Source organism: Helobdella robusta (assembly GCF_000326865.2).
Source record: "Helobdella robusta unplaced genomic scaffold HELROscaffold_13, whole genome shotgun sequence".
Classification (NCBI taxonomy): domain Eukaryota; kingdom Metazoa; phylum Annelida; class Clitellata; order Rhynchobdellida; family Glossiphoniidae; genus Helobdella; species Helobdella robusta.
Window position 1 is genome coordinate 113774 of NW_008703718.1, and position 18524 is coordinate 132297.

Sequence of the window (18524 nt, forward strand, 5' to 3'; positions counted from 1 at the left end):
TATGGAGTGGTTAAATTTTCATCATTTGTGAAATGATTGAAAATTTTGTTAAAAATGGAGGCCCTAACCCTAACCCTGTTAACCATTCCATAAGCCATTGATATTTGACAAGTAATGATCTGAATTATTATTATAACAATGATCTAAATTATTTTCAATTTGATATAAATAAACAATCAAGCGCTAGACAATTCAACACAGGCGGAGTCAATTTATTAAAAGTACATTGCGATAGTTTGCAAATATGGACGATATCATAGGAGTATCGATCTCACGTTTTACCAGGAATAAGCAAAAGAACTGCATTTTTAACATAGTTCTGATTGACGTTTTATATGTAAGTCCTTTCGTAACCAAAAATAGTCATACGATAATACATCAAAATAATATATGCATAAATTTAATATAAATATGTATGTATGCACAAACAACAAAACATCAACTTACATCTAAATTATTATTTTGAAAGTTCATGTTCTTTTCTTTACTATTTTTTTTACTTTAGGACTTTGGTTCTAGTTTTTTCTGCCTTCTTGTAAGGGGAATAAACCTTTTTTTTAAACCAATAAAATAGGCTTCTGAAAATTAATTACATGCTAGTGAAGCATGTTCAAAGCTTGAAAAGTTCTGTAATAAAGTTCTGTAAAAAGAACAATGAAAGAAAACTAATTACTAATCAAGTTAATTATAATATATATAATATAATCATAATGTAACAATAAAGAGAAATAATTACTTATGACAATAAAAACAAAAACATTATAGATTATAATGAAAAATTCTCTTGAAAACTTGAACCTTAAAATATTAAAAAATTAAGATGACAATGAAAGCAAAGAAATGGCCAACATCATTGCTAATGCCTAATATTAATTGTGATTTGCAAAGTGAAGAGGAAAATAATAGACTAACTGTCTCTGACTGCTCCAAGTTCAGAAAGTGAAATATGAAGATGAAATAATTTACTGTTCAGTAGAACGAAGGTAATATTCGCGACGGTTTTAACTCAGCGACGATTAAGTATATGTAAGGCGGATTATGAAAAAACCGATTAAATAATAAATATTTAAAGGTTTAATGAAATGAAAAAAGATTTATTAATGTTTTTTATTTGTTATTTATAAATTTTAACTTGTATATGCAAGCATGTATAGCATATGTAAAAGGCGGATTATGAAAAAACCGATTAAATAATAAATATTTAAAGGTTTAATGAAATGAAAAAAGATTTATTATTGTTTTTTATTTGTTATTTATAACATTTTAACTTTATTCAGATTAAAAATTGCATAAAACAAAAAAAAACTTCATCATAAAATCGCTATATATTAAGATACCAACGATAAGGAGAAAGTTAAAAAATCGCCAAAAAATTATTTATGTATGCATCTGAAAAATATATGAATTTTTTAATAGACAATTTTAATTATATAAATACCATATATAACAAAACATTCTCCCGTTTTGTGCACATTCTCAAAAATTCGATTGAGCGCGTTAACCCTACATTTCCAAATTTGCGTCATCGGTAACGAGAAAGTTAAAAAATCGCCAAAAATCCATTTATGTGTGCATCTGGAAAATATTTGCATATTCTAATAGACAATTTTATTCCCAAAAATAACATATATAACAAAGCTATCTCCCTTTTCCTGCACATTCTCAAAAATTCGATTGAACGCGTTAACTCTACATTTCCAAATTTGCGTCATCGGTAACGAGAAAGTTAAAAAATCGCCAAAAATCCATTTATGTGAGCATCTGGAAAATATTTACATATTCTAATAGACAATTTTATTTCCAAAAATACCATATATAACAAAACTATCTCCCGTTTTGTGCACATTCTCAAAAGTTTGATAGAACGCGTTAACCCTACATTTCCAAATATGCGTCATCGGTAACGAGAAAGGTAAAAAATCGCCAAAAATCCATTCATGTTTGCATCTGGAAAAAATTTGCATCTTATAATAGACAATTTTATTCCCAAAAATACCATATATAACAAAACTTTCTCCCGTTTTGTGCACATCCCCAAATATTGGTCTGAACGCGTTATCCATACATTTGCGTCACCGGTAACCTTGGTACACCTCTTCTTCAACTGCACTACTTAGCAGATGCACCGTGCAGTTGGTTTACATCATGCAACTAACCTCTTTTCTTTCTAAGGCATTGTAGTTACTTGTTATTATGCTCTGTAGGTTTTGTAAAGATTCATCGTTGCCTTTGGGACCATTTTCAGTTAACCCTAAAAAGCATTCATTCTTCCAGAATAAGTCTATCTGTGAATTTCAATTTTTTATTGTTATCACTAGTTTTTTACATTTTCGATTGGTGAAATTATTTCTCTGTTTTAGGCTCCTGCAAGCTTGGCCAAACCAATCCTGTTCATTCAAATTAGACTGTAATTTAATAAAAATGTTATTTCGTATAAAGAATAATATGCATTGCACAGTAATTGAACTATAGTTCTTTAACGCGTGAACATTTAAATTTAAAAAAAAAAACAAAAATGTTTTTTATTTTAGCTAAAAATTAACAAATACTAATGCAGTTGCAGCAAAAAGTGAAATTTAAACATTTTAAATTGAAAAAAATTTTGTGATGACCATGAAGATGACTATAATGTGAATAGTACAGATTGACAAGCGTATAAATTTTAACTATATATACGAGGTAAAATATAATAAACTGTAGTGTTTTTGCGACCGACAAATTAATATAGCATATTTATAAAATATAAGTTTTAGCTTTAATTTAAATGTATGAAAACACAAAAAAATATAATAATACGCTATAATAATAAAAAAAAACGTATGGCACCAAAAAAGTGCAAACCCAAGCGAATGAATAAATATATATATATATATTTACCAAGTATTACTTGCCCACGGATTATGATATCTATATATGTGTGTGTGTGTGGTGTGTGCTGAAAATCATAATGTTATGTGTATGAATTGGTAATTGCACACTACAGGTATCAATATTGCTAACAGATATAGTTATCGTAACATTTATTTTTGCGGCTTCGTACAATTTTTAGTTATTAAAAAACATTGAGTAACTCTTCTCCGCCTATACCTTTCGCTATTTCCTGTTCCAAATTAACAGTAAAAATTTGTCGATTAAGCTGAGCTTTTAACAATGGACTAATGTCTCCATTTGACTAATTTTGATTTGACGCAGAATCATAAAAATAAAACTAAATTTTTTCAATTATTATCACATTCATAACATTGTACAAAATAACTGCCATATTAAAATAATCTGGATACCAAGTCACATAGGTATTTTTGGCAATGAAAAGGCCGATCAATTAGCTTTAACAGCCCACAATGAACCCATACTAAATACAGCAATGATTTACTCAGACATTAAATCAATAATAAATAAATATATATACACATTATGGCAAAATGAATGGAATGATTGCATAACACAATTAAGACAAATAAGGCCATTGATCGAACAAAAGAGATGCAGAATATTTAACACCCTATTGGTATCCTCTAAAATAAACAGACTAATGATTGGCCACACAAAATTAACACATGGATATATATTAAATAAGTCAGATAAAACATTATGTCAATATTGCGGACACAAATTAAACCCAATTACACATAGACATAAACATTTAATATATAAAGAGCTTTCAGAAAATTTTAAGAATAACAATAATATTATCAATGCAATACAATTTCTGAAGGATTGTAACTACCACGATATGATTTAAATGTTTTTCCCATAGTATTTCTCTTTCCCCACGTTCAGTGCAATAAACATTTTTCATATTATCTGAACTTCTATTTTTCCACATGGAGAAAAAAAAATTTTTTTTTTTAATTTGGCAAACAATTGCACCACTTTGGGAGCATAAATGCCGTTAAATATGAACAACAACATAACAAAAAAAAAATAAAACTATCGACGAGTAACGTCCTGGATTGAACGTCCTGTTTTACTTGCATCTTCCAATAGACAATTTTATTCGTACACATTCTCAATAATTCGATTGAACGCGTTACCCATACATTTTCAAATTTGCGACATCGGTAACGTAAAATGGTATTCAATAAAAACACCGCTCGCGTTAGCCATCTTCAGTCTTCGACAAAAGATGTTCACTCCTGCACTACGATGAAGTGCGAGTCGGTTTTTGCAGGAGACCTACCTATAGAGCTGCGTTATTTTTACTGGCTTAGTTAAATGAAACTAAAGCAGCTAAATTAAACTAATTTTTGAATGTAAAAAGGCTCATTCAATTAAAAAAAACGCAACCTAGCTAGAGAGAGGCCTGAAGCAGGCTCATTCAATTAAAAAAAGGAACCTACCTAGAGAGCTGCCTGAAGCAGGCTCATTCAATTAAAAAAAGGAACCTACTTAGAGAGCTGCCTGAAGCAGGCTCATTCAATTGTCAATTATATTTGACCAAGTAGAGACCGACAAATATTACAATTATACAACACTTTAGTCCAATCACTGCATGTGATGAGGGTACATTTTCTATGAACCCAGCGGAAACAGTTTTGACACTGAATCCACAACTCATCAGCGCTTTCATTACAACAAAATAAACATTCATTTATCATGTTATCGGAATTAGCAATCACATCATCAAATATTTTTAATCTACATCTTATTGGATCAAATTCGTTTCCAATTGGTTTGCTTTCATCTAACGTGTCCATGACCATGTAGATGAAAATTCCACAGTTGTGGCCATCCATCTGCTTTGGCAGTTCATTATGCGCTTCAAAGTCGAAATTTTCCCATGATTGTTTGTAAATTCTTTGGGACATACGTTTAAATCTTTTTTCAAATTGTTTGATTTGCAAAATAGATGATCCAAGAGGGTTATAGAAAAATAATTTTAGATTATTATCTACAGTTATTAAACAGTAATGATTGTTGTTGACGACGAGTGGGAAAAATATGTAATTAGCATTAAAAGAATATTGGAAGATGGGGCTAGAACAAGTAAAATTTTTAAACATTACAGTAGTGGACAAGTCACAAGGTATATAGATTGAATTTGTAAACCAGTGAGACAAATAATCTAAAAGAACGCTACTTACCCATTTTTCTCCAATAACAGTCTGAAAATCCGAAAGCAACAACCTATCATTTCTTTTTTTGGCAACGTAACAATTTCTACTGACTATTTGCTCGTAATAGCATTTGTTGCTCGGAATGTTGGAATTTGTTATACAGATGTTGCTGTGGCCATTTGCACTTTGATCATTGCTGCAAATTATTGTGGGTATTTTAACGGTAACTATGCTGTTGAAATAACTTTTGAAAGGTTTATAATTTTCCCCAATAATTTTCCTCACATTCTTTTACCACTGTTTTTATTTTTTTTTACGAGAAGCGGGTATTTGCAGTAGAATTTCTTTCGTACGCTCATCAACATGGTTTTTTAACAACTCCGCAAAACGACCTATTTTTAAATTTGTCGATCCATTTAGCAATTGGTGTTTAATAAACCTAAAACAATTTTCAACTTTGCTATTGCTTGTTCGTTCCCCGTTTTTATTCAAAAGAACTGTCCAAAGAGGCAAAATCGAAATATATTTTTTTAAAACAAGTTTCGCGAGAGTTTTATTACAATATTCGTTTGACTCCGTCTGTTCATCGTTCACCAAACGCAATTGGTCGTTAACATGTTCAAGAATTTGTAAGCCTTTTCGATAAAATGGGCTACTTTCGTGAATTGTCTCCAATTCATTAACTTCATTATCGTCATCATCGTAAACGTGTGCAATTAGATCGTAATGACTTACTTCATTGATTGTTGATTCATGAAACTCATCAAAATGACTATTTAAAGATGGAGTTTTTTTTAACGAACATGTAATATGAAAGAATGAAGTAATTAAATTTATCATGCGTCTATAACTTTTGGCTTGCAATATTACGCTAAAGGCATTTATATAAAATTTAACAACCTCTTTTGTACTAAAATTTTTTTTGACAAATCGAACTATGTTTTTAAAAAAGTGCGCGCAGCAAAGCTTTATCATTATTTGATTTTTTGGGACACATTCGCTAATACACCATTTAAATGCCATTGCCAGGTAACCTCTCAAATCAACTCCAATCCAACCAGTTAAAACGGCATTTATCATTGCCGTTGAATGGTCTGTAACTACGTTCATAAAAATTGGCCAGGCGTTTACCTTTTTTATGACGTATCTTTTAAAATTTATCAAATGATAAGCAACTGAAGCTGTCATGGCGATCGCTTATAAAATCAAAAATTTGAGCGTAACCCGCATCAAGACCTACTACGGCGCTGTATAGATATATAGTTTGTTTGCTATGAAGACGACGAACCACAGACCCCGTTGAATCTAAATGTATTGTTGGTAAGTCTGTCTGACCTAATCTAAAAATAACTTCAATTTGGTTGTCGGAAAAAAAATGGCATAAAATGGAATGGCTGAAACTGCTTGTATATAAATTTCATCCGTTTTTTGAAATTTTTGACGTTCTATTAGATCAATCGTTGCCTTATCGCCTACAGCCATAGCCTCACATCTCACATTTTTAAATACCCCCAACGAATGATTATTTTGTAGATTCCCCTGTTTTATTAATGCAGCATTGGAGGATCTTATAAATTTTTCACGTAAAACAGACGGATGTTGCAATATTAACTGTTCATACAAGTTTTTTCTACGTTGGCCTCTTAGTTGTCTTACTAATTTTCCATTATGGTTATAATTGGTAGACGATGTATAAATATCAATTTTGTTATGACTTATATTTACCTTAAATAATCTGCACAACTCAAATTTACATTTGAGATAAATAATGTAACGCGAACGATTCTCGCGTTTACTATTTGTGATAGCAATGCAGGGCGAAATGGCATTTTCTACCGCGAAGCAGATACGCTCAGTTGATGGTGCATCTTTTTCGCGGAGGCCTTGGTACACCTCTTCTTCAACAACAACAAACAACAACACACGTTTAGACGACATTTTCCCCGAGATCGAGGGTTGCCGTTTGGCTACCTATGATGAAACCGAAATACCGAAATATTTTTAATGTTATCACTAGTTTTGTTACATTTTCAATAGTGCATTTACTGCTTTCGATTACTGAAGTTATTTTTCTGCTTTAGGCTCTTGCAAGCTTGACCAAACCAACCCTGTTCATCCAAACTAGACTGTATTTTAATAAAAATGTTGATTCGTTTAATTTAATGAATAATATGCATTGCACAGTAATTGAACTATAGTTCTTTAACGCGTGAACATTTAAATTTACAAAAAAAAACAAAATATGTTTTTTATTTTAGCTAAAAATTAACAAATACTAATGCAATCGCAGCAAAAAGTGAAATTTAAACATTTTAAATTGCAAAAAAGATCGTGATGACTAAAATTGGGAAAAGTACAGATCAATATCGCTAACTTATAAAGTTATCGTTTAACATTTATTTTTGTGGCTTCATATATTTTTTAGTTATAAAAAAGTAAACCTTTAGTAACTTTTCGGTAATCTCGGAGACGGCAAAGTGGTTTTTCCAGCAATATTTATTTATAGTCAACAGTTTAAAGAGACTCACAAGTTCCTCCCACGGTACAACTAAAAGTTAAACTAAATAATAAAAGCTTATAATAAAAGTTTAAAATAAAAATTTTAAACCAATTTTTACTAGAAAAACCACAAAACTTCTATAAAGTTATAAAAATATGATACATTACAAAATGTATAACAAAATTTTAAACGTATCTGTTAAAAAGATAGTTTCACTTTTAAAACAAATTATTAATTTTTAGAAACTTCCAGAGGTAACTTGCCGTTGGAAAAAATTTTCAATGTTAAAACGCTGGTAGGGCGCTTCCAGTTATATAATTCCATGATTTTTACTTCATAATCGGCGGATAGATCTATTTAGTTTTAGAAATTGAACTATAACATTATGTTGTATGAATTATTCTTTTCTTCGTTAAACGTTTTTCATTCATGTTTTTCAATTTTAAAGTCAAACATTTAAAAATTAAAATTCTTCAAAAAACCGCTTATTTTTTTAAATTTTTACTTCATAACCGGCGGGTAGATCTATTTAGTTTTAGAAATTGAACTAAAACATTTCTCAACGGGTACAAAGCTAAGGGAGGCCTATTTACCAGCATACAACACCTTCTTATGGGTTGAAGCAGAGATATGCAAAGAACCTCAATTTTTTCAACTTTTAATTATTTTCAGTAATGTCTCCCCTTGCTCCAAACCACATAACTAGAATAATAGGACTAATCGATCAATTCGATCTATCGGTCGGGCTATTTGTCGTGTTTGGATTGTTGGCTTACGAAATTGCATGGATTTTAACGAGCAAGCTAAATGAGATATTTACTTGATTTAATATGCTTAAAACATTGTAGTAATTCTATTTAATTTTAATAATGATTAATAGAATTATGTATTATTAAATTATTTTTGTTAATTTGAATATAAAAATTGCTTTTGGTCCGGTGAAATCCGGTGACTTACTGAAGCCGAAGGTTGGCTTAGTAGGATTGAGCTATAGTCACCCTTTTTTTTTACACTATTCGATCATGTTAAAAATTGGTTTGCTTATGAAATAAACGGCCTAAATAAATCAAAATTGTTATTTGAACAACTATCTTCATTATATTCAATGAATATTTTACATTCTGCTGGTGCTCATAAGAAACTGGCTGCTGAAAAATCATACGTTGGCTTACAGCAGTGGCTTACAGGGTTTCATAGAACTCTTACGGTAGCACTTTTTTGTACATATAATGCTTTAAATAAATCAACATATTCATATCCCAATTATTTTTGTCAATATAAATATAGAAATTGCTTTTGTCAGGTGAAAAACAGTGGCTTACTGAAGATTACCGAGATTTTAGTAAGAAAAGAAAAACACAACAGTTGCTTTTATTTGACATCATCAAAAGATGAAAAGTGACGAAATTAAAATTTGTTAAATGTCAATTTTTTAAAAAGTTCAGATTTTAAACAAACAAAAATAACAAAATATCGATCGATAAAAAATAATTATCACGAAACATGAATATTTAGTAAGGACAGTTCACAGCATATCATAATGACTAAATCAACATACCAAACAGAAATTATTCATGCATGCATATATACAAAGTAAATCAGGAAATATCCAAAAATTATATAACCAAAATAAGAAACTAGAAACCAGTCAACATTTTACAAATAAATAAATAGACATTATTCAAAAGATTGTTCAAAAATGGTAAAATTTAAGGCGACGACAAAAAAAATTGTAGTTTGTTTTGTTGGTGTTGTGTGGTGCTAAGAAGCGAAAACACACCACAAAAAAAATATTAAAAAGTCGCAAGAATAGTAGTCAGTCACCTACCTACAATTAAATTACTCTCAGGGCCCTAGCTTACTTGTAATGATAACTCAACTCATTTATTTTACATATTTTAACGTTTTAATTTTACTTGAAGCTTTTAATTTATGTTAATGTTAATATTTTACTTGAAACTTTTTAACTAATGTTAAGCCCTAGCCTACCTACAGTTGTTCAACTCATCTCAATACCTAACTTACCTATGAATTAAATTAAGTCCGGTAAAGAAAATAGAAAGTTGAAGAGAAACATAACAACGACACCGAATGAATGGATGTTGTGTATGTGTGTGTTGTATTTATGTGTGTGCGTGTATGTAAATGTGCGCGCGCGTACCCTCCAGAAACTTCTTCACCCACTACGGACGAACCTCCATTGCACCGACCATCATCTGACACGCACCGAGGAAATGAATTTTACCGGATACTGAAAAACAAAATTGAAAGAAAAAGTTAATTTTTTAAAATAAAAAACAAGCCATTGAAAAAAAGTAAGCAACTTATCTTACCATGAGATTACCATCATGAAACGTGCTGACTCCTACCACAACCAACCTCTGATCATTCTGTAGACAAATTTTTTTTATTGGCTTAGTAGTAAATGAATGTTAAAACTAATGAACAGCCGAATAAATGATTGAGCGAATGATTGAGTGATTGAATGAATTAATTAACCAATCTCTGATTCAATGAATGAATAGAATGAGTCAATTAATGGATGAATGAAAGATTGTGTGACAAAATGAATGAATGAAAAAAATAAAAACAACGAAACTAAACCATACTTCAAAAATCGTCGTTGTTGTTTTCTTCGAGTTGTTATCGGAACGATCATCATGAGACCACCATCTGAAACGTGCTGACGCCCACCACTGCCCACCTCTCATCAGTCTGTAGACAAGTTATTTTTATTAGCTTAGTAGTAAATGAATGTTAGAATCTTAGAAGCAAAAAATTATAAAATGGAAATAATGGCAAATAAATAATATTTGAAAATAATAAAGAGAGTAAAATGTAAAAAAAACTTACCGTCGTCCATTCAACAAAGGCAAAATGATGAGTGCCTTCCGTTTCCTGCGTTGTCCTCCAAAACTGGTGCCAGTCCTCCTCGAGATTGTTGTTGAAACACAGCCCGTGGAATGGAGAAAGAGAAAATTCTCATTAGAAAGCTTAGCGGTGCCTGCATCTTAAATTGCTTAATAAAAATAATCCTATCTACCTATTCAATTACCTTAACTAATCTATAATAAATGTTAATGGTACGATAGTCGAAAGTTCCCCTTCATTCTCCCTCCTTGCACAGAGGTTCACCGACAGCCAGGGCACCGGATAGTAAACCATTGCCGTGCGGATAGTAGACTACTGCCTTGCGGATAGTAAACCATTTGCCGTCCGGAAGCCGTGCGGGTAGTAGACTATGGCCATGCCGCATAGTAAATCATTACCGTGCAGATAGTAAACCATTGCCGTCCGGATAGTAAACCATTGCCGGTTCACCACTGGCCGCCAAGGCTTACCTCTGACAAGAGACTTCGAAATTCAGAGTCTATCGGCTATCGTACCCTCAACTTACCTATTCATTACAATTAAGCCCTAGCTTACCTAAAATTACAAAACTCAAGAGCCCAATTCATTGGCCTTTCGGCACCCACCCCACCACCTACGTAATGCCTTGGGCTCCAACTTAGTAATAATAATATAAAACTTAAACCCCAAATCTATTAATGAGTATGTGTTACAACGTAGCCTTAACCTTCCTATTCATTACATTACGGTCCTAGCTTACCTAAAATTACAAAACTCAAGAGCCCAATTCATTGGCCTTTCGGCACCCACCCCACCACCTACGTAATGCCTTGGGCTCCAACTTAATAATGATAATGTAAAACTTAACAATTAACCTACCTATCGATACACTTACAGCGTTTTAATTTACATTACAAGATTTTTCCTAGAATTACATTATTGCTCTTAACTACCTATGAAATTAAATTACTCTCAACCTTAGTAATAATAAATTAGAATGTGTAATGAAAATAAAATTACGCTCAAATACTAACATATGTGTTTATGTATGTATTTGTGTGTGTGTGTGTGTAATACGCTGGTGCGTGTAATGTGGGTGCAAGATAAAATAGAAGAGATAAACTTACGCTGCCTACCTATTAAACTACATTAGTGTTGGCTGCTCCCTATCTATCCTACCTACAATTAAAATTAGGCCTGTCTAACCTACCTATATAGCTACTTAATGTAATTGTGTGTGCGTGTGTGTGCGTGTGAGCATTCCTACTTAATGTTAAATTACAGAAAAAAAGAAGAAAACGTATCCCAGTCAGGCAGGTATTCTTTGCCACTGAATGAACGAACATAGCCTGACATCTTCCATGATGAACTCCTCTGGAAGCTTCAACCTGAATGAAATGAAAAAATCCTATTTAATTAATTAATTTAAATGAAAATAGAGAAACGAGACGCGGTGAAATCCACCAGCCGGAAAAGACAGCAAACTGGCAAAAAAAGAAACCGTTAAGAAACCGTTGAGTCGAAAGTTAGGGTTAAGGTTGAACGTAGGGTGACATCACAACCATTCTAATCCTCCACGACGAACTCCTCTGGAAGCTATAACCTGAATGAATGAACCTGAATGAACCTAGATGAATGGACAAATCTTATTTATTTAATTAATTTAAATGAAAATAGAGAAACGCAAAGAAGCCGACCGGTCGGCAAAGAAAAGAACCTCAAAGAACGGTATCAATATAGGATTTATGCTCTATATAACTCTATATAACTCTATATAACTCTATATAACTCTATATAACTCTATATAACTCTATATAACTCTATATAACTCTATATAACTCTATATAACTCTATATAACTCTATATAACTCTATATAACTCTATATAACTCTATATAACTCTATATAACTCTATATAACTCTATATAACTCTATATAACTCTATATAACTCTATATAACTCTATATAACTCTATATAACTCTATATAACTCTATATAACTCTATATAACTCTATATAACTCTATATAACTCTATATAACTCTATATAACTCTATATAACTCTATATAACTCTATATAACTCTATATAACTCTATATAACTCTATATAACTCTATATAACTCTATATAACTCTATATAACTCTATATAACCATGCATACTACCACATGTTAAAATTAAAGTAACATGTGGTAGTATGTGGTAGTAACATACTACGTTCAATCAATAAAAATCCCACTAAAACCAGGAACCACCGCGTACCTGCTGAATGTATGATGTGAAACAAAACAAAAAAAAACACAAAACAAAAATTACACCACCAAGTAGAGTAAAAGAATAGGAGTCCCTAACCTACCTATGTAACTAAACTACCTTATGCCCTAGCCTACCTATATAATAAATTAATTTTTACCTCACCTACCTATGCTTCATTAACTTAACTCAAGACTTATGAAGAAAGAGAAAAAGGAGTAAAATAGAACATAAAATACTTCTACACAAACAAACATGATGTATGTATGTATGTATGAGCAACCGCTAAAGAACCCACCTAAAATATAAAAAAATACAATATACAAACACATAAACCACAGACATGCAAACTCTATATAACTCTATATAAAATAAAATTAAATAAAAATAAATTAATTAAAAAAATATAAATATAAAAAAATGAGATCAGGCACTCCGACTCGAGCGAGGCAGAAACGCCTGATCTGATTTCAACGTTTTTTCAGCTTCTATTTATACTCGTTTCAACCATACATTTTCATCATTTCAATCATTCACATCAATAAAAAACTTATTTAATGTATGTACTACACTATTATACAGTCTTAACCAAAATGCTAACCATACTAAATTGAAGTCATCGAACGAACGCCTTCGAAACTTTCTGGTTGGCTGGTTGAATCTGCTATATTGCTTTTCATATAAACATAATCTAATATAATATAATTTAATTATTTGTATACATGGATTCCAGTCACTTTATATATATATATATATATAATAAAAATTCATTATAAAAGCAACAGTAATCAGTGCTATATATGTAAGCACGCAGTTCAAATTTTTCGGGGAGAATTCAAAATTGTTTGAGACCACACCTTGCTTAACATCCAATTCCAAGCCGAGCCAAGCCAAGCTGAGCCAATATGCATAAATTCATTATAAAAAAACAACAGTAGCCATTACTATATATGTACGCACGCAGTTCAAATTTTTCGGGGAGAATTCAAAATAGTTTAAAACCACACCTTGCTTAACATCCGATTCCAAGCCGAGCCAAGCCAAGCTGAGCCAATATGCATAGATTTATAAGCGCTTTTATATTAAAATTTTGCTCGCTTTTTAAACGAATATCCCAATATAACAAATTCTCCATCCTATTTTAACTTTCTTTGATGCTTTTTAATCAGTCAGGTCACAAAAATCATAGTGATATCGCAATGAAATCAATTTGAATTTTTTTTTTAATTATTGATAAAATTTTTAAATTGTTGATAAAAATAACCAGTATATATAGTGTAGTAAAACGTTTAAAATTTTCTGAGAAAATTTAAAATAATTTGAGACTACACCATAACATAATTGTACAATTTGAATGTGTAAATACAACATTATAAATGTATTATAACTACATGTCTATTTCTTTATTTAGTTCTGCCTGTGTATATTTTGTCAAATTTATTTGATAGGAATTGAATATAACCTTTATACCGGCTGATTAACCACCATGCAGTAAAATAACTACTGTTGACACCATTTCCTCCAACGATTTCGCAACGAATTGCCCATACCATATAATTAGAAAAAACTCTATCAATCAATGTTTAAATTTTTATATTGTCATTTATTCTTTCGTTTTTGTTTCTGTACTAATTTTCGTGTCAGATACAATAATTTAGTTTTTAAGTAAATTTTCATTTTCGTAGCTATACACAAACATGCCTACCTGTTGCATTAAAAATTGCATTAATAATAAATAGAAATGAGAAAATTTCTGATGCATCTTTTCACAGGTTTATTTTCAAATTAACTTCACACTAAAATAAATGTAACAATATCCCTATACTCGTTGAATAGAACTATTTTGTTTTACAATAACATATATTTTATTTTATAGACTATTATAATTTATAATGCTATCATGGATTACCATTTTATTATTAAAAGCAATACTTAAGAAATGCACAAGTTTCTGTAACAGTTTATAAAATTTCAGATTTCCTCAAAATGTAAAAATGCAAAACGATTGGATTAAGTGCATCAGACAGGAAATAAATGATTTCAAATGGCTTCCATCAAAAAATGCAAGAATATGCAGTGACCATTTCTGTAATAAAGATTATAAGGGTTATGATGGAGAAAGGAAGGTAATGCTGAAGAAAGCATTCCCATGTTTTCAAGTTAGTTATATTTATATGTCATCAGTTACACAAGGAAGCAATTTACATCATCATTGTACATTGCAACATTCTTATCTATACAAAAAATATAAAATGCATTCACCAATATTCCATGTATTTTATTAAAACTTAGAAAGGTCATAATGACATTGTGAATAATAAACCCTGTTTAGGACTGGGATCATCATTATCATACCAATCACCATTACAAGTAGAGTCAATTTTATATTAATGTTTAACAAGTTAACTAAATTGGCATAATCAAGTTTTGATATGAAATACACATCAAGTATTTAATGTAACAAATAAATTAACAGAAAAATTTCTGGAAAAGTTTAAAAAAATTAGAACATATGACTCTGATCAAAAATCATTCACGTTGGCACTGCATTTGTATGGGCATAAGGCATATGATTATCTTTGGACAAATGGCTTATATCTTCCTCACACTAGGACATTAAGAAAGTAATCTTGTCATACCTGTTCAATAATTTTAATAAGATTGTTTTAAATAACTATTCTCAATGTCATTTTATTAACACTACATTAAAAGGTGGCTACAAAACATTGATGGTATGCCTGGGATGATTTCTACAAACCTTATTGACTAATGGTGATGGGGATCCTCTGGAACTGTAGGGTCATGACATTCAATCTAGTCATGGATTGAGAAATCAATCCTTGATATATTTGATAACAAACATTTATTATAATATAAGAATGAAAAAAAGATGTAGGTGTAAGGCAAAATCTTACTGGAACTATTATTTTTAGCAATTTATGATTTATTTTTTTATTTATGACTTTATCCATTTTCAATGATACCAATATTTTTAATTATTATTATCCAAATTATACTCATGCCTATATAAATTAATTTAATTGTGGCTATTTTTATGCTTAATTATTTTATTTACTTGCCATAGGTATGCACAGCATTTAATAAATTAATGATAATAATTAATAACACAACATTCTAAGTGCATAAAATATAATAAATTAAAAGTACAATTTTTACAAACCTCATTGGTTATGGTGATTCTTTAAAACTGAATGATCATGATCTAACAAGTCATGGATTGATGAATCACTGGGATCACACATTATCTTTAATAAATTTAATAACAACATGTACTACAATTTAAGAATGAGGAATATTTTGTAAAACATTAAATAAAAAAAAATTTAGTTTGAATCACTCATAATTAATAAATTTTAATTAAATTGCAAGTTAGCTTGGGGAGTTTGAAGCTTGAATTGAACAAATTACAAAATTGTTTATTTTATAAAATTGATTGGTAAGTTGTTTAATATATTTATTTAATTTAGTATATTTTTTATTCCCAGACCTAAGCATTGTAAATAAAAATTTTAAAACCAATCAAGCAATAGAATTTAGGATCTTAGGAACAAGTGCTGTTAGTCGTTAGTGTAGTAGTAGTATGTATTAGTGTAGTGGTTGGTAGTTTCTAGTAGTCTAATCTGTTAATGTTCGTTAGTGTTATCTGTTATTTATTTCAATTAGTAATTAGAATCAGTAGAGATTAGTTTTAGTTTAATTATTAGAGTTTAGTAATTTAATTACTAATTAGTCGTCGTTTAGTGTTGTTGTGTTGTTGGTGGTTCACAAAAAATTTTTTTTATTTAAAATGCAAAAAGATACTTAACCGTCATACAGCAATATCTATCCCAAAACAGCATCTAGTATCACCTTTTAAAACATTTTGAAATTTTAAATAAAAGCAATATTCCGAAATTAGTAAATATACGATCGTAACTTTTGACTTGGGCGATAAAAAAATCACCCTCCAATTTTCCTCCGGAAGTAAGCTCCTTGTTCGACCGTCAAAAATGAGCGAAGGCCGTATATTTATTCTAATTATATGGTACAAAGCATAAAATACAGGTTATATTCTGATTCAAAATCGTTTAAGGGTAGATTGCATTGTCAAGCGTTTTACATTTTATTTATTTTTTTTAAATTCAATAACATTTTAAAAATAATTACTCAAAAAAGTTTTCCTTTTTTTAGTATTTCGGCTGTTTACATTATACTGTCGCTAACCAACGAACATGCAGGCTGTATTTAGTTTATTAGTTGCACCGTGGGTGGAGCTTATGAGTCTCTTTAAACTGTTGACTATAAATAAATATTTCTGGAAAAACCACTTTGCCTACCTGATTACCTAACTTTTCTCTGTCTATGCCACTTTTCTGGACGTAACTCACGAATTTTTAAATAAAAAAATCCATATCGCAAAACTCGCAATTGTAAGAAAACTAGTTTCAAAAATTGTTTTGAAAAAGCCGCCTAGCAAACAAGCGCTGAAAAAGAACTCTGTATAAAAGCGAACTTCTACGCAACAAATTTTAAATTCACTTATTGATAATTTTTGTTACCAAATTATGAAATTATGAATTTAGATCTATTTTTGTTCTTATTATATATAATTGTTTTTTCTTGCCGTAATTATGTGTATTAAATAATTTGTGTGTATAACAATTATTGACATTATATATGTTTCAGTTCAATTACACACGTTTAATTACATTTCAATTTCCATGTTAAGAAACCACGTTTTTCACTTCTATGTTGGCCATTTTGTTACTTGCTGTCAAGGTTAAATTTATAAAACTGTTCGAGCAATGTCTATTTCGTTGTTTGGCGACAGTTATGTGCGTAGAATGGAATTTTTTTTTTAAATGAAAAATGACGTTATTACCCACGGTAATAAACGTGTCATATTAAAAGGAAAGCCTGGTGGGAGGATCGGAGGATTGATTAACTTCTTCCGGAAGCATACCATTCTTATTGAAACAATAATCCTTTACATCGGAGGTTGATTCATTTGTTTAATAAATAGTTTAATGTTGGTTCATTATTCTTTTAATATAATAACAGTTTTGTTTAATTTTTAGTAATTAAAATTAAATACCAGGCAATGATTTGACGACTGAAACCCCGGAACTCGTGGCCGCGAGATATGAATCCTTACTCAGACTGTTAGAGAACAAAATTAGACCGCGCCGAATAATCATATTAAGCCTGGTTTATAGAAAAGACGTTCAGAAATGGAAAGTTGATAAACTAAATGTTTCATTGAAACAATTCCAGTCTAACATTGTTCATTTCTGGAAGCTTGACAGAGTGGGAGGAGGTAATAATATAGGACCTGACGGCATCCACCTAAATGAACGTGGAATGATGAACTTCAAGAGAAACATCATTTATTCTCTAAAGTGCACGACATAAATTTTTAACGTTTTTATTTGTAATAAAAAGTTTATAAAAAAGTATGCATTGTTGTTTAATATATCTTTGTATATATATATTATATATGTACCTATATATCCATTTTTTTTATATAAATGTGTTTGTGTGTGTGGTATGACTTAATTACCCACTTACTAAAACATTTATAACCTTTTTTATTTAACGTTAAAAAAAATTGCGGTTTCAAAATGTAACAAACAAATGTCATGAACAAACCCCAATATCGAAGTTGATTGATACACAGGTTGGGGTTGAATGTTGTTAGCATCAAATATCATTACAACGAAAAAGAAAGTTATTAAATATTCACCGTAAAGGTTTCTCTCTCTTTTGCGTTTGCTTCAGAGGTTTCAACAACAAACACACAGCGTATATGAATACGCGTGCAAACTACGTATCATACACATTGCATAAGATAGGCGGGGATTTCTTTGT

General features: G+C 30.4%; 4 protein-coding genes across 4 annotated transcripts in view; 2 read left to right on the forward strand and 2 right to left on the reverse strand.

Annotated features, from left to right (window-relative positions):
• The window catches only part of HELRODRAFT_168163 (hypothetical protein), a gene marked incomplete at both ends in the record, with an annotated part of 3581 nt that extends 3483 nt beyond the window's left edge, over window positions 1–98 (reverse strand). Inside the window, one exon of the mRNA XM_009014049.1 lies at window positions 69–98. Within this exon, the coding sequence (XP_009012297.1) occupies window positions 69–98 (30 nt within the window). The remainder of the gene's footprint in view (window positions 1–68) is intronic.
• Window positions 99–3052: 2954 nt separating this feature from the next.
• Window positions 3053–5422, reverse strand: HELRODRAFT_168164 (hypothetical protein; the record flags this gene model as incomplete). Its single annotated transcript, XM_009014050.1, has 4 exons — window positions 3053–3172; window positions 4476–4736; window positions 5085–5253; window positions 5343–5422. 4 exons carry the CDS (start codon window positions 5420–5422, stop codon window positions 3053–3055), a joined length of 630 nt encoding a protein of 209 aa, XP_009012298.1.
• Window positions 5423–14650: 9228 nt separating this feature from the next.
• On the forward strand, window positions 14651–15284 carry HELRODRAFT_168165 (hypothetical protein; the record flags this gene model as incomplete). Its single annotated transcript, XM_009014051.1, has 3 exons — window positions 14651–14815; window positions 14949–14952; window positions 15133–15284. The coding sequence occupies 3 exons, from the start codon at window positions 14651–14653 to the stop codon at window positions 15282–15284; spliced, it is 321 nt and encodes a 106-aa protein (XP_009012299.1).
• A 2234-nt stretch (window positions 15285–17518) lies between these two features.
• Window positions 17519–18068, forward strand: HELRODRAFT_168166 (hypothetical protein; the record flags this gene model as incomplete). The annotated part of the gene is made up of 2 exons (XM_009014052.1): window positions 17519–17654; window positions 17755–18068. 2 exons carry the CDS (start codon window positions 17519–17521, stop codon window positions 18066–18068), a joined length of 450 nt encoding a protein of 149 aa, XP_009012300.1.
• Between the last annotated feature and the right edge of the window lie 456 nt (window positions 18069–18524).